Below are 17,046 nucleotides of genomic sequence, written 5' to 3' on the forward strand. Positions count from 1 at the left end.
TCTGCAGTTCCTTCTTATAAGGAGAATCTGTTAATACGACCGTCTTTTTCTTTTCGGCTTGTAGTCCGCCGAGTATTTTGACAGATTAGTGGGATTGGAATGACAGCCTCGGGCGATATCTGGAAAGCTGAGTTGTTCGGCGAACATAGCTGGTTGGGAGAGTCTGTCATCCATGAACATCCAGGCTGGGTTTGCTTTCTACTTGCATCAAAATATGACGGGGCAGAACGGGACACTATCCCATTCTGCCCCGTCCCGTTCCGCCCCAAGAGCACTTTTGAGGTTAACAACTTTTATGGAGTGTAATAACTGAGGTATTTAAACGCGTTAAACAACAAAAGTATAACAAAAGCCATGCACTTCAAGGGAATGTGTCATTTTAGGGTATACAATTAACAATTAACAGCTTACCTGGCGCTGAAATTCACCAAACTTTAGAACAACGCAAGCGGTAACGTGACGGACAACAATTCACTTAGATCTCGCACTTCAAACTAAATCAGAATGGCTGCCCTCACTTCCCTTCCATTCGGAGAAATAGTTACATGCCCATACAACAGGTTGCAACACTATCCAGTCTAGAAAAGAGCAATTTCCCATTGTGCCCCGCTATCCCGTTCTGCCTCGAGTTCCCCTACGAGTTGGGAAACTTTGAACTTCTGTATCTGGGAAAGGAATAAACATATCAAGAAAATTTTCGAGATTATTCGAAATCAGGATCTTAGGAACATACCGCACAAATTTCAGCCGTTAGCTGTACCTAGACATTTTGTAACTTTCGGCTGGGCTGGGTTTTCATCCGCTGGTGACGGCGAAGATGCAGTAAAAACTCTTTGGGCGGGGGGGGGGGGGAGGGGGGAAGGGGGGGGGGGTGGTTTCGAGGAACCGCTCATGGATTAATGGTGCCTCTACAAGCCCCATGAAGAACTAACCGAGTTTCTCCACCTGCCAAAGAAGAGGAAGTGTGCAATATTCACACTTTTGATCCTGTACTGTAGGATAGTGACACTAAAACGATCCTTCTATTGGCTGTACAAATGGTCCCTAGCCCAAGGCTATCAAAAACATTTGACCCTACTTTTTTATCACCAATAGAAACCGAGGTAAGAGCACGAAAAATTCAGTTTTTATGTGCGGTGTTTAGAAACATATCTGTAAATACCGATTATCAGTCTAAACGTGTTGATCACATGTCTTGGTGTTTGTCATAAACGCAGGAAGTTGTCATAGGAGCTCTTCCATCGGCCATTGAGTAATTCTGCAGTGGTACCGCCGTTAGTGGTCGTCGCGGTGGTCAGGGCTTTCTTCTGCGTCCTTCACAATGTCGCTCGTGCGGGCAGTGTGCCCAATCACGGTCGCCTGCAGTTATGCAGCTAGCTGTCACCATCAGCCACAAAACTCCAGCGCTTATAGCTGCTTTTTCAGCGAAATCGCCAGTGCGTGGCGACCAGACGGCGGTTGCCGTGTAACGCGTGCCTCCAGCAAATTGACGAAAAACGTCAGCCGCCTGTGGCGGCGTATAAAAGCGAGACCTACAAGCTACTGGTTACCAGTGAAGTGAACCGCACAGCAGGGACAACAGGCAGACACGACAATGCTTCGCAGTCAGGTGAGTTGCGGTGTTGATCACAAGTCAAGACTCATTTTGCTGCGAAAGTAGGTGTTTCGTGGTGACGGTCAGTAATAATACTTGCCATTGACAAGCTAATTAACACAGTATCTGTGATCCAAGTCTATCTTCCCTTGAAAAGTGTTAACTGTACGAAGTGGCTCAGGGGTTCACATCTCCGTTTCGCTTCCCACATCCAGGTTTTATTTTGAAAAATTAGAATTATTTATTTCTCCAGCCTTGCCTACTCCGAGCAACCTCTGGAATAATCACAGCAGGTAGGCGGGATGTATCGTTGAAGACTTCATTCGGAAGATTGGTTTGATGTAGCTCTCCACACTAATCCACCCTGTACGAGTCCTTTCATCTGTACAAATCTGCTTCAGTCTACATTCATTTGGACGTGTTTACTGTATTAGAGCATCGGTCTCCTTCCAAAATTCCGTACCCACATCCCCTCACCCTACTCCATAACAAAATAGGCGATTACTTGATGTCTTAGGTTCCTTTTTTAATTAGGTTAGGACTTAAATTTTTCTGTTTGCAAATTTTGTTCAGTACTTCCTCACTGATTAGTAGATGTAGCCATCTCTTCTGTAGAACCACATTTCAAAAGCCTCTGTTCCCTTCTGGTCTGAAATGTTTATCGTCTCTGTTTCACAGCAGTTCCAAACGACCTTTTAGATGCGGGCAACGGCAAGGAAGTGTGAGAGCTACGTTTAATGTAAAGACGCAAACGTTTTGAAAATTAGAGAAACTTTTTCACAGTTGGTTGCACTGACGTCTCGCTAATCGTCAGCTTCACGTGTGCCACGAGGGTGGCTGCACTGACACCAGACTGGCTTTACGACGGGGCAGGTGCCAAATTCCTGTACAACCTTATTACTCAAGATTGTGATAGGTAGGTTTGTTAAAATCGGGCGCGGCCGGTTGCCTTCGCCATCTGCGTCTACTTGAACCTCCGCGCTGTTTAATGACAATGCCGTCGCCATCATTAAATGATGATTTCAGTTTGCCTTATGAAGTACGTTTGTACAAAAAAAAAAGTGACTTCACGATAATGACAATATCTATTCAAAATACCAGTAAGTGCGAAGATTCTACTGCGATTCCGTTTCTTGTCGTGATATGGGAATTGGCTACTGAAATTCATCGCAGACTCATTTCTATTCATGACAAAAATTTACCGAAGTTATCTATGGAAATGTATTAATATGAGGACGATAATTTGTTGGGAAAAGTTGTTCATAATGAAGTAAGCAAGAGCATTCAGTCATCATCCAAAAGGCAGAAGGAAAGATTCAAGGCTAACGTATCCGTCCATAACGTTCCTAGACTGATTTTATTCCTGACACATAAACGACGTCAGTACCACAACCACGGTGGCAACTTGAACAAAAAATTATAAACAATAGATGTACTTTCGACCACTCAGTTGTCAGTAAGCTGTGTTTGGTAGTAGACGTGCGAATGTAGTGTGTCAACGTTGTTGTGTCACAAATCGCAATGAAGAAACGAACTGAACATCTCTAAATCAGACATTGTCTAGAAAGTTTTGAAAAAAAAAATAATAAAGTGCATACAGAGTTTGACTCACATACCCTGGCTACAGAAAAAAGGAGCTTGGACATCTGCCTCAACTTGACTGCAATGAAAAACATGGGCGGTGCTTCTGTGGTGAAATTCGCCACATTACGTTATCAATACGAACCAACCACAAAACGACAAAAAGTGCAGAATGATTCTCTGATGGTTCGCCAAGGTTACAAACGTTACTCAGACTGACGATCATCTGTATCCACGACAGCCTGGAAACGCACTGGAGATACCATTTCACAATTGTTCGCAGAACTTTTCGAACGGTGGACCACGGAAGTTCACCTGTTGTGACCCCGTCCATGCACTGTCTGAAGATCGCACATTGCGTCTAGTACTCTCAGCCATGGCAACAGCAACTTATTAAACACTTTTTGGTGCAATTGGCTGTCGACCTCTTCCAGGAGCAATTCCTCAATCGCCTGTTAATTCGAACTTCCGAATCATGATATTCAACCCTAGAAGACCTCTCTGTGCTCCTTTAATTCATCGATACTTGCAAAGACCAGAAGCTTTGATGTCGTTTTGATAAAACAGGTTTGCATTTAAAACCCTGCTCATCTTGTCCATACTCACCTTGACCGTCTCCAGCTGTAACGCATGTGATGCATATGTTTCAACCCTATGTCGTAGTACCAGTGCCGGCGCCTAGTGGCAACTTAATACTATCACTACTATCAACGCAAATCCTACAGCGCACTGTCTGATCATCATTCGTATGAAGTTGTGTAACAATACGGTAAATAGTTTTCCGTCTGCAATGGCTCAAGTAACGGAAGTTTAATTATAACGACCCTGTACTATGGAGGAAGCAGAATAAATTCACAGTCATCCTAGCATACCGGATACATAAAGTTACCTAATAAGGCTACGCGGGAACCTTTTCCTCGAAAGAAAACCATTCAAGTGACGTGAACATTTTTCTGTTAGCTGTGCTGACCCGTTAACGGACAAACAGCTCGTCTGTGAAGGAGTTCGATGTCTGTTGTCAGTATCTTTGCGGCTTCAGAAGATGACTACGCAGAAACTGCAAGACTTACGGAAAAGAGACAAACAATAATGGATAGAGTATCTCTCCCAGTTTGTAACTCACACCACAGGTGCTCAGTAAGGGCACGCTGTGTGATGCGCTAAACGTCAATAGGTGTGTTAGTTCATCGATGCGAACCGCCTGGGACGGTGTGATATTAGCCCGCATTGCATACCTGTTAGTTGGGTAGCCTGGCTGCAGGCGCCAACTAACTCGATGCGACAATACGGATCACAGAGTTAACAACGAAACTTAAGGACAGCACAATGTACAGGAGCAGTCAGTAAGAATTCTGCAAACTATTAGCAGACGTTCCTTCACCAGTGGGACGGCGATATGTAGTAATATCATGCAGCAAATTCCCACTAGTTCTCTGGTAGACTATCGTGGGACTCAAACGTCCTAATGGTGACAAAGGGTTAAATAATGTGACGAAATGCAGACGCTTATCACTAATCCGTAATGAGACACTGCTGGGCTCTTTCTCTTTATTTTGGTTATTATCTTAAATTTATACACATATGAAGAGAGCTATCGGTCAGTACACCAGGTGGACATACTGTTTAACTCGTCCTGCCATTTCTTGACTATCGCCCAGCTACAATGCTTTGCTGCAGAGAACATCGGCGTCAGCGAAAAATCTGCTATTTGCTGCTGACCCTTTCTAATAAGTCGTTTATGTAAACTGTGAACATTTGCAAAACTTTATTGAGACATACCTAACATTTCTTTCATTTATGCTGAACATTTTCCGCCCATTGTATCGTACTGGGTTCTGTTATTCAAAATTCTTCTAACCAAGCAAAAATTGGTTTCTATCATTGTTGTCAGTCATCACTATGATACAACGTTGAAAGGATTTCGTAAGACGGAATTTATCGGCATATTTATAAAACATCGAAACTGAAAAGACAGAGCTGTATTTCACTGGTTTTTGCCGAACCCATTCTGATCCTTTAATAGAACATGCTCTGCATTCTGCAATAGGAAGACATTAGAGTTACTGCCCTATACTCTTGTCACCATTTCGTTCATCTTGTTTGTAAACAGGAATGACCGGCGCCATTTTACAGTCATGTGAGACTATTCCCTGTACAAGTGATTTCCCAGTAAATGTGAGCTTGGAATTTTGTTCGTTATCAAATCTAATACAAAATCCGTCAGGGTCTGGAGTCTTTAGTTAATTTTATACATTTTTCAATACCGGAGCTTTATCGTAAATGTGTCTCACTATGTAATAATATCGTCATGCGAGAATATATTTTTAAATGCATATTTTAAAATTTCATTTTTCTAAGTTTCGACACCAGAAAGCATTTACTTGATCAGAACCTCCCTATGATTCTTTTGAGAGCTCTATCGCCAGGTCTGTATGTTGAAAATATTGTAGGCCACATGTTTGACACTTCTGCAAGACTCACAACTAGCCTTTAAGTTTTCTATGTCAGTTGTCTATTTTCTCTTTCTAGTGAGACTGTAACATTTTCTTTTTCTGGAACGATCTCTGAAATGTATCACTAAGGTACAGAAGGTCTTTATCGTATTTTACTTGTTATTTTTTATATAGAGTTTTTATCGTGTTTGATATGTGCTTACATGTTTTCTCTATTCATCAAATTTGAACTAATTTTTATCTTTGCAGGATGTTAGTAATTTTCTACCAGTTCTATCATATACAACTACTCTACTAGCTTTCTTGATGAATTTTTTGGCTTGGGGATCATCGTCCCCGAAGAGATCACTAAGACTTCTCTATGGCTACGCTCTCGAAAGATTGGTTCTGACTGTAGCCGGCGGGTCTAACATATTTCTTTTGCATATGACCTGTTAGAGACACTTTTTTGATAACGCGTCCAGTGTTAACTTCGATAGATCGTTTCTCCTTAACATCAATGACATAAGCGTTGTTTACCGATTAGTTACTGAGCAAATTAAAGCTACCACCTACTGTCACCGTAAGCTTTGGGTATTTCCGTGCTATCGATCTTTAGCTATATTTGTGTCTGAAACATCTGATTATTAATCTAAATTAGCTGATAGTTGTTGTCCATATGAGGCATGCAAACAAATTTATTTTGCACATCGCTAGACCTAATGTTTCAGATTCTTCCTAAAAACATACTACCTCTTGAGCAGCATAATAAATCTTTTCCATGTATATTCTTCATGTTTCCTAAAATTTTGCTACTTTATGCATTGGGTTTCAACCAACTCTGAGTTCTTAATAGAATATGGAGGCTACGACTTTCTAGAACAGACATGGGCCCTGCGACTTTGATACAAACATTTCTGCAGATGAAAACTTATGTTTTAGTGTTTGAGTCTTCACGTAACTGCTACCCTGTTTTTAATATCGTAAGTTACACTGTTGGTACAGGATAGGAGAAACTTCACAACGGTTGTGGAACGTGACTTAAATTGGAATTTTGAAATTTGTGGTAAGGCCTTATGAGACCAGACTGCTGAGGTCATCGGTTCCTAAGCTTACGCACTATTTAATCTAACTTACGCTAAGGACAACACCCACGCTCATGCCCGAGGGAGGACTCGAACCTCCGATGGGGGGAACCGCGCGGACCGTGACAAGACGCGGCCGTGGTTTAAAGAAACTGATGGAAATGTTTCCTTGTGGGATTTCGCACAGCGCAGATGCTAAGTTGTACTGCAGTTTTTTAGGTGGCAGTCCAAATGATGACCTTCATACATGGTTCGGTAGCACAGCGCCAACGCTCCAGATAGCGCTCCACCTCGCATTCCTTTCTTACATTTTGGTCCTTTTGTTCTCAATATCTTCGTGTCCAAACGAATTGAGCAAGCTGTGCCGTCGAGTTTCTCTTCCGCTGGGTCTTATCCCGGCACAAGTGTTTCGCAATGTAACCGCCATCTCTGACCGCTCGCCGCACCTGTTTCCGCCAGATGGTGTTCGCGCTGCTGGTGCTGGCGGCGGCCGCTAGATGGCAGGAGGTGCTGTGCGGCGGGCACGCGCACTCTTACGTCCACCAATCAGCGCCTGTCGTGGGCCCGGGGCATCCCGTAGAGGTCGACCATGGTCACGGCCATGGACACGGACATGGACACAGCGTCGACTACGTGGTGAGTGCAACAGTGGACCTAAGCAGATGCCGCTCATAAATGCTCTGAGGCGGAGCCGCCGCCCTGAAAGTTACAGTAAAATATTTTTTCAATAATGTATTACAGAATTTAAATTGCCAGTAAGGTTTTCGACTACTTTACACATGGATGTAAATAATTGCGCTCAACTTTTTTCAGTTTGTTGATAACAGCGATGTTTTTCTTTTTTAAAAAATATTGTAGCTGGCATTAATGCTGCGCATCGAAACGCCAATTACCTCCTAGCAGCAGAAGTCAGCTGGCGTTGTTCTTTGAGGTTCAGACCTTATAGGCTTCCAGTTCCAGAAGGCTCAGTGAGTTCAGCGCTGCGGCGTATCCTGAAAATGTTGTTAAGGCATGCAAAATGAAACTTATCCGTAGCACGTGTGTTCAGGGTGAGTCAGGAGGAAAGGTACGTGTTTTGAAGGCTGATAGCATTACAGATTCTGAACAAAAAACTTAATGTGGACATATTCCCTATTCCGAATGGTTTCTGAGATAGAACACGTTTAACGTACATTTCTATTTATTTTCTGTATTATTAATTGCCATTATTTACAATGTACCACAGTAATATAGAGGAAGTTGAGACGAACATTTTGATACAGGACGCTTGTGGTCTATCAAGTCGGAAAACTACCTCAAACTAGTCTCCAAAAAGTACTTAACCTACAGCGCACCCGCGTCATGCGAGATTTTCAATATTCCCACGGTCTCTCGCAAACAATCAAAATGGTTCAAATGGCTCTGAGCACTATGGGACTCAACTGCTGCGGTCATTAGTCCCCTAGAACTTAGAACTAGTTAAACCTAACTAACCTAAGGACATCACAAACATCCATGCCCGAGGCAGGATTCGAACCTGCGACCGTAGCGGTCTTGCGGTTCCAGACTGCAGCGCCTTTAACCGCACGGCCACTTCGGCCGGCCCGCAAACAATCCTAGACAAAAAAATAGGACCTATTTTGACCCAAATTTAATTTAGTTCAGTTGTGTACTGAGACACGTTTTCGTTGGTGTGTGCGGTTTTCGAGTGATTAAAGAAGAATGTACAAAAGTGACATTAAATGTGTTCTATCTCGGAAGCCATTCACAATATGGCATATGTTCATATGAAGTTTTTTGTTCAGAATCACTACTACTATTGCGTCTCAAAACATGTGTACACATCAAAACAAGTTTTGCATTACCTCGCTTCCGAGAGTTCCGGGACATATACAGAAAATTGGAATAGAGATCAACGTAAACATCATATCCGCACATTTTATTGCTCATGAAAACCACACATTGCATGTCGTACCACCATACAGCTAGACCTTCACAGGTGGTGGTCCAGATTACTGTGCACACCGGTACATCTAATACCCTGTAGCACGTCCACTTGCATTGATGCATACCTGTATTTGTCATGGCGTACTATCCACAAGTTCATCAAGGCACTGTTGGTCCAGATTGTCCCACTCCTCAACGGCGATTCGGCGTAGATCCCTCAGAGTAGTTGGTGGGTCACGTAGTCCAGAAACAGCCCTTTTCAATCTATCCCAGGCATGTTCGATATGGTTCATGTCTGGAGAACATGCTGGCGACTCTAGTCAAGCGATGTCGTTATCCTGAAGGAAGTCATTTACAAGATGTGCAACATGGGGGTCCGAATTGACGTCCATGAAGACGAATGCCTCGCCAATATGCTGCCCATAAGGTTGCACTATCGGTCGGAGGATGGCATTCTCGTATCGTACAGCCGTTACGGTGCCTTCCATGGCCACCAGCGGCGTAATTCGGTCCCATATAATGCCAATCCAAAACTGCAGGGAACTTCCATCTTGCTGCACTCGCTCGATAGTGAGTCTAAGCCGTTGCGCCTGACCGGGTTGCCTCCAAACACGTCTCCAACGATTGTATGGTTGAAGGGATATGCGACACTCATCGGTGAAGACAACGTGATGCCATTCCTGAGCGGTCCTTTCCGCCATGTTGCTGGGCCCATCTGAACCGCGCTGCATGGTTGCAAAGATGGACCTCATCATGGACCTTGGGAGTGAAGTTGTGCATCATGCAGCCTATTGCGCAGAGTTTGAGTCGTAATACGACGTCCTATGGCCTCACGAAAAGCATTATTCAACATGGCGGCGTTGCTGTCAGGGTTCCTCCGAGCCGTAATCCGTAAGTAGCGGTCATCTACTGGAGTAGTAGCCCTTGGATGGCCTGAGCGAGGCATGTCATCGACGGTTCCTATCTCTCTGTATCCCCTCCATGTCCGAACAACATCGGTAGGTTCACTCCGAGACGCCTGGACACTTCCCTTGTCGAGAGCCCTTCCTGGCACAAAGTAACAATGTGGAGGCGATCGAACGGCGGTATTGACCGTCTAGGCATGGTTGAACTACAGACAACCGACCCGTGTACCTCCTTCTTGGTAGAATGACTGGAACTGTTTGCTGTCGGACTGTCTCCTTGTGGACCTCAGCTGTGCGGTTCTTCTTGCAAAACTCCTCGGCAACGTCATCGAAAAATGAGTTCTGAAATTTAATCTGCATCAACAGGTTCTTTTCTGTGAACAAGATGGATAGTGCAGACGGAAGTCTTTATTCTTTTCATTGTGGTCAATGGTCGGTCTACTGATGACGATGTAGCCGGCTGGTTAAAATCAATACATAGAGCTTATATGATTCTGGAAATCCAATGTGAAGTAAATTTTGATGCAGGAAACCTTGTGTTTCCTTCGAAAACTTGTCTGTAGGATGTTTTGACGTAAACATAATCTACATTTCAGACTTTAATCCAACAATATGAAAAAACTTTTTGTACATTGTCCTTAATTTTTCAAATGCCTCCATGGGAAACACATCTGCCAAACTTGAGAACTTCTTTGAGTCAAACATTTCACTAAACTGTAAGTCAGGCAGCAAATCAAATCAAACGTTTAACTGCATGATTGTAGTACCTAATATCTCAAGGTACATTCTCCTTTAGTCATCGTTTTCATACATTTCTGTGCAATTCTCCTTTCTCTCCTCCTTCCTTCAGCCTTGCACCCTATTTTCTCAAAGCCATTGTATATCTTAATGCACAGATTTCACGTCTCCCACTTCTTTTCCCCAAAATGTAATTATGAGTATTTTGACTGCACAATGTTTAATATAACGTCTGTCAGTGTAATATGGTCTTCAGACAGACACTAAAGGAAGTTAAGTAGAAAGTCTCGTACCATAATGAGAAATCAACGTCTTTAATTGAAAGCAACTGTGTATCAGTTTTGTGTTTCCAAAGTAATTGTATCTGTTGTCGGAGTCGCAGCTTTTCCTGTATGCTAGACGTCGTAAACAGCAGGTGGCTTCTGTACGTCTCTCCGTTTGACGACTGTGTTTCACTGGTTCATTGTGCTTCTAAAATTCTTGCACGTGTCTTCTCATCTAATAGCAAATCAATCCAACATTTTCCAGATGTGCCCAGGGCTATCCATACATGGATATGAGATTCTGATTTTTCATACTGTGGAATTGCAGTTTGCAGATTATCAAGGTCCGATTAACCACGATATTTATTGTTCCAAAGAGATCTATCCTTTCCAAGAATCAAACATGGCCAACAGGACAGTTTACGAAATGTTTCACTGCCGCGTAACCAAATTGTTTCGTTGTAATTATCAGGATTAAATGTTCGTATGAAATTTATGTTTTTTTTTCTGTATTTAATTTACTGAGACAGGGAACTGATACATAATTCTTAAGAATTTCTAAGTTTTCACGGACAACCGTGAGTGGTAAGATTCGTTAAAAACATTTACAACAATGTCACTGTTATGGTCACTCGTTTTGCTAAAATAACATTCAGTCACATTAGACACGATGCATTCATCCATCAGTAAATTCACTAATGCATATTGGATCCAGGATAAGAGAAGAGAAAACGTAAACGTGCTGAATGCAATCTTCCTACTGCATGCCTTTATCCATCTTTCACACGACCTTGGTGTGACGTCACAAACGGCTAAAGACTACCACACCGCTTTGCTTATAGGTTACGAGTATTATTACAAGGAAGCGCACGTGCAGGTGCAGCACATCTTGTCCAGCCTGCATGCTTTGCACTCATGCGGAATACGCCCATGTTTAAGCTTGTGGGTGTTATAACGACCTCCACATGATTTTCACGTTCCGCTGCTTACAGCTAAGTAGAGTGACTGAACACTATTTTATTTATAAATGTCTTGACCAAATTCGATAGATAAATTACAGTTAACTGTTTTCGTCTCAGACAGTAACTATCAGGACTAAAAGTTCGGAATCTTGTTAGAGAGCAAAACCGAGTAGCAAAGAGTCATTGTGGTCACTTGATTTAATTCTTAATCAGCACAGTGACTGATTACGACTCGCCGTGTTACTTTCACAGGAAGATACAGGATATTTAGTTCCGATTATGACTACTGTGTAAACCTGTCAAATGTAATTTATCTACCAAGTGCGGTCAAGAGATATACGTATAAAAGAGCGAATTGGAAACAGATCGTGTGCTCCAGTTGACAGTGTGAAGTGTCATTGACAGTATCTGAAATTACACCCTAGATTCCCTTTTCGTATCTCTCTTTATTACCCTTTGATGCTCATTAATCGACGTTTAACATTAATGTTCTGATGATGTTACAGATACTTTCTTTTCCAGGCACTGGCAACTCTGTCAGCTGTAGTAAAGGCACGCCAAGTTCGTAAATGTCTCGCTACAGGGTTCTAGAAAAGGGGTTCCCAAACTTTTCCTCTGACGGCACACTTTGAGACACCTGATACTCTGAGGGAACACTATGTTTATTTTAAAGTTTATCAATATTTTTAAAACCTGAAATAAACTTGTTTTATTCAGTGACTACTTCAAATCATAACACGGAAATCATAATTAATTATTTAAAAAATAATTGCTATCGCCAAAGCGTCGCAAAAATGGCCATGTTAGTAATAGTTTTTCGAGCAACCCTTGTTCACTTACTGCAGAACACCGGTGTTCCGCAGAACACAGTCTGGCAAACCCTGCGCTTGAATATGGTATAATTAGTGTCTCCACCTAGCGAGAGTTTCGCGAACGATTAGCTGAAATAACGACGGTAAATATGTGTCAGTATTTTCAATTGCTAACAAGGTGCATGGTTGTTAACGGCATTTCTTTGTTAAATTGCTTCATTAACAATTTTCTTTTTGTTTCGTGAGGTACATGTTGACTGCCTTGTACGTGGGATGGAACTGTAAAAACTTATTCTCAGACCTAGTTGATTGGGACACGAATACGGGAGGACACTCGAAAATTTGAGAGCATTGTTAACAGATCCGCAAATTTCCCTATTGTTGATGCCAGGAGCGTAGAGTGTCTGCGTCTGCCTTTTGAGTGGTTGTTTGTTCAACTACTATAGTGATTATAATTTGGGAAGGACGAAGTCTGGAGTGCGTTGACGGTTATCCGAACGCCGCTGTAGACCAATCATCGTGTCTGCAGATTTTCAGACGGATGGAAGAGAGCCAAACAGGAGTGATTGCCTACAAAGTTGTACAAAAGTGCTGCTTGTGAAAATTAACAGCTATTAGAACGACATAAAAAAGGAAACGCAATCTATGAAAGTGTCATTCTGCATTGGACAGAAAATCTTAAAAGAGTGCGGGAGAGAGCGAGAGAGACAAATGGCGGGGAGGGGTGATAGCAAAAATAGCCGACACTGGGGCAGAAGCAGGCTACTAGCTCAAATAAAAAGTACTGGATAGATTACATATATAAGAGAAGGTGAAACATGGTGGGGAAAGCAACAGTATGAGTTTACGGAGGAAGCCTGATATCAAAGTGAGAAACGAACTGAAATAAGGAAATGAGGTTCTGCAACTTTAACGGCGAACTTCTCAGTAAAATGAGATAGATGCAAGGTAAAGCGCAAATGAAGGCGCATACGGGAACATCTTAAGAGTTATTCTTGTAAGTCTTCACACTGTATATTGTATGCTGATTGGATAACGTGTTGTAAAGGGTTAGGCCACTTCATGTTACTTACAGAATATATGTGTCTCCACAGTTAAGGACGTCTAAAAAGCTAATTTGATAAAGAAAAAGAAAGATTATGTTTCAATAAATTTGTCTCCTCCCCATGAGAAGTTGTGCTACGATTGTTTGCCACAAGTACAATATTGGGCATTGTGATTGTGGCTGTATTTTGATTTGTATGTATTATTCTTTGTACTGTGAAGATTTCACAAAAATTGGGAAAAAAGAGAGCTACGATCGCGGCTTTATTTTTCAGTTGTGTCCTAATTCCTGTGCTGATGCAGAATTTTCTATCTTTGCCATTTTTTATCAGCAGTCCTCTGATTGGTTCCGGCTCGAATTCCTCTCTTGTGCTAACCTATTCATCTCAGAGTAGCACGTACATCCAACGTAGTCAATTATTTGTAGCATATGTTCCAATTTCTGTCTTTCACTACAGGTTTTATTTTCTTCAACTTCCTCTAGTATCATGGGAGATACTTGCTAACGTCTTAAGTCTTGCCATCCTGGCCCTAATTCTTTCCAGTTTTTTCAACAAGTTCCTTTCTCCGCAAATTCTGTATAGAATCTTATTTACTGTGTTATCAGTTCATCCTAGAGCCCTACATCTCAAAAGCTGTCGACTCTCTTCTTTTCCAGTTTCCGCACAGCCCATGATTCATTACCACGCACTGCTGCTTCTCGTGCCTTAAGGCTCACAAAGTTCTTCAGCAAATTGAGGTCAATGTGTGAAACTAGTAGATTCCTTTTTGGCCAGGAATGCCCTCTTTACTACGTTGGTCTGCTTTTTGTGTCCTTGTTTCGTCCTTAATATGTTGCTTTGCCTCCAAGACTGCGAAATGCCATCAGTTCGTTTATTTCGTCACCCCCAGTTTTGATGTAAAGTTTTTATCGCTGACTCCATTTCTGCTACTTATGATTACTTTCGTCTCGCTTGGGTTTATTCTGTGCACAGTAGATGGTCATTTCAGTCAATAAGTCAACAGGCACACTGCTGAACTTGGAAATTTTTGAGTGCAAGTCATAACTTTAAATGAATGTCTCCATAACGATTCCAATGTTAAAATTGTGTGACAAAGCGTCTAAGCAAGAAGCAAGTGTAGTTGCACACTGGGGAGGGGGGGGGGGGGGTAATGAGTTGAACGAAATGCAGACGAAATACATCATTTGCTGCGGAACAATGTACCAGACATACGAATTTTATCTAGATTCTCTGTTTATATAGGCCTTCATATTTCTTTACAGTGGTAATCCACCAGAGCTGTTTTTTTCGTATTTTTTATTCATTGCTATCGGTTTCGAGCATGGCGTAGGTGTACCTAAATATAATCAAGCTATTAACAGTATATGTAAATGTGTAATATTGTGCTGTATATATACTTTGGTGGACTCTTATTATAGTGAATTTGACACTATTTGTAGCTAAAGAACAGCATACAAAAGAGAAATTCAACATATTTCTGTCACTTTGAAGAGATGTTTGCTATCTCTCACACATAGAGCCGCAGTTCAGTATTATAGTTACTACTAACTTCGTTGGTGAGACCACAATAAGAAGCAGAACCTCAGTTTAGTGCTAATATTCCAGATTTAGTTATTCACTTTACTTGGAGATTGCGCTGTTTTTAAATTTCCTAGCAGATTAAGACTTTACACCAGACTGAGACTCGAACCGGAACCTTGTGTTTCATGGGTTCAAAAATGGTTCTGAGCACTATGGGACTTAACATCTTAGGTCATCAGTCCCCTAGAACTTAGAACTAACTAAACCTAACTAACCTAAGGACATCACACACATCCATGCCCGAGGCAGGATTCGAACCTGCGACCGTAGCAGTCGCGCAGTTCCGGACTGAGCGCCTAGAACCGCGAGACCACCGCGGCCGGCTGTTTCATGGGCAGTGCTTATACCTGCTGAGCTGTCCAGGCCCGGTTCAGAGGGTGGAGATTAGGGGAGAGGTACTGGTGGAAGTAAACCATTGTCCGCGAAAGGTGAAAGTTTCCCATTCGAGTCCTACTCCTCTTTGTAAATGCAACTGGCAGGAAGTTTCACTACTAATATTGTCAGTAACTAAGTAACCAATGCTTCCATCTTCATTCTTCTGCCACAGGCGTACCCGAAATACGAGTTCGAGTACGGGGTGTCCGACGGTCACACAGGGGACCACCACTCCCAGAAGGAGCACCGCGACGGAGACGTGGTGACGGGCGAGTACTCACTCAAGGAGGCGGACGGCAGCGTGCGCACCGTCAAGTACCACGCCGACAAGTCCGGCTTCCACCCCGTCGTGCACCACTCGCACCACGGTCAGTCCTGGTTATAAGGAAATAATGTACCTCCATGTATAGGTGGCTAACGTGTCACGGCGTGCAATGTACGGGGAGGACTCTACCAATTTTAGATCCCGACAATTTAGCAGTGTTTTCTCATGAGTGGTTCGTGGTCACCGTGTCATTGCCGTAGATCAGTGGCAGATGTACTAGTAGCTGACTAGGTGATGCTGTTGCAGGTGGCAGCGCTGGAGCTGGAGGCTACGAAGGCGATTATGGGTACTGAATACGACTCACCACATCGATTCGACAACTAGTTAATGGCTGTGAGGACTGTACAAAGATGCTCATCACTTCACTAATGACACAAATCTGCATGTTAAAATGTTTAACATTAGTTGTTTTCTTATTTTTGAACAGTGAATCGTTTTGTATGCTTAATAAATTTGTCTGATATGTTAAAACAATTGTGGATCCTTTTATTTTCTTTTTCTCTTATTCACTTTACCGAAGGTTAGAATCGAGACCTGTTGTTACCAATAAGTCACAAACAGTTGTTTTCTTTAACAAATGGTTCAAATGGCTCTGAGCACTATGGGACTTAACTTCTGAGGTCCGAAGTCTCCTAGAACTTAGAACTACTTAAACCTAACTAAACTGAGGACATCACACCTCATGCCCGAGGCAAGATTCGAACCTGCGACCGTAGCGGTCGCGCGGTTCCAGACGGTAACGCCTAGAACCGCTCGGCCACCCCGGCCAGCTTTCATTAACAACCTAAAAGTGTTAAAGCCAAGGAATTTTACTTCCAGAAAGAGATGAACACTCGCCTACTTTCCTTAGAAAAATGTCGATAGACCTGATAGAAGTATTTAACAAGTTGCACAGTGTGAAAAGGGTTTACGAATGAAGTTGAACATATGGCTGAAAATAAAAGTATACGAATTTTCAAAAAAGAAATCTGGTTTCTGAAACGAGTCTCGTAAGTTTTTCATGACATTCTATGCCACCGGCCGGAGTGGCCGAGCGGTTCTAGGCGCTACAGTCTGTAACCGCGCGACCTCTACGGTCGCAGGTTCGAATTCTGCCTCGGGCATGGAAGTGTGTGATGTCCTTAGGTTAGTTAGGTTTAAGTAGTTCTAAGTTCTAGGGGACTGATGACCTCAGAAGTTAAGCCCCATAGTGCTCAGAGCCATTTGAGCCAGCCACTCTATGCAAAAACACAGTGTTTGTCTATTAAAGTAGCTAGCACGAATTCCGTATTAGGGTGGCTCTTTAGTTTATCTTGACGAATCTATCTCCAAATACATTTATGTCTTTTGTATGGCTCTTTAATTTTTAAAATAGGGATGATAATGTAGACACTTGACAAAAGTACAAAGATATCAGCAAACTGTGTGTGAGCACGAGTTGT

The 17,046-nt window shown here is 42.5% G+C and overlaps 1 protein-coding gene across 1 annotated transcript; it reads left to right on the plus strand.

The window, feature by feature from the left end:
* The first annotated feature begins 1,533 nt into the window (after nucleotides 1-1,533).
* Nucleotides 1,534-16,099, plus strand: LOC126203659 (pro-resilin-like). The gene is made up of 4 exons (XM_049938026.1): nucleotides 1,534-1,609; nucleotides 7,152-7,328; nucleotides 15,473-15,668; nucleotides 15,872-16,099. The coding sequence occupies exons 1-4, from the start codon at nucleotides 1,595-1,597 to the stop codon at nucleotides 15,916-15,918; spliced, it is 435 nt and encodes a 144-aa protein (XP_049793983.1). The 5' UTR covers nucleotides 1,534-1,594; the 3' UTR covers nucleotides 15,919-16,099.
* The last annotated feature ends 947 nt before the right edge of the window (nucleotides 16,100-17,046 follow it).

Source organism: Schistocerca nitens, chromosome 9 (genome assembly GCF_023898315.1).
Source record: "Schistocerca nitens isolate TAMUIC-IGC-003100 chromosome 9, iqSchNite1.1, whole genome shotgun sequence".
Classification (NCBI taxonomy): Eukaryota; Metazoa; Arthropoda; class Insecta; order Orthoptera; family Acrididae; genus Schistocerca; species Schistocerca nitens.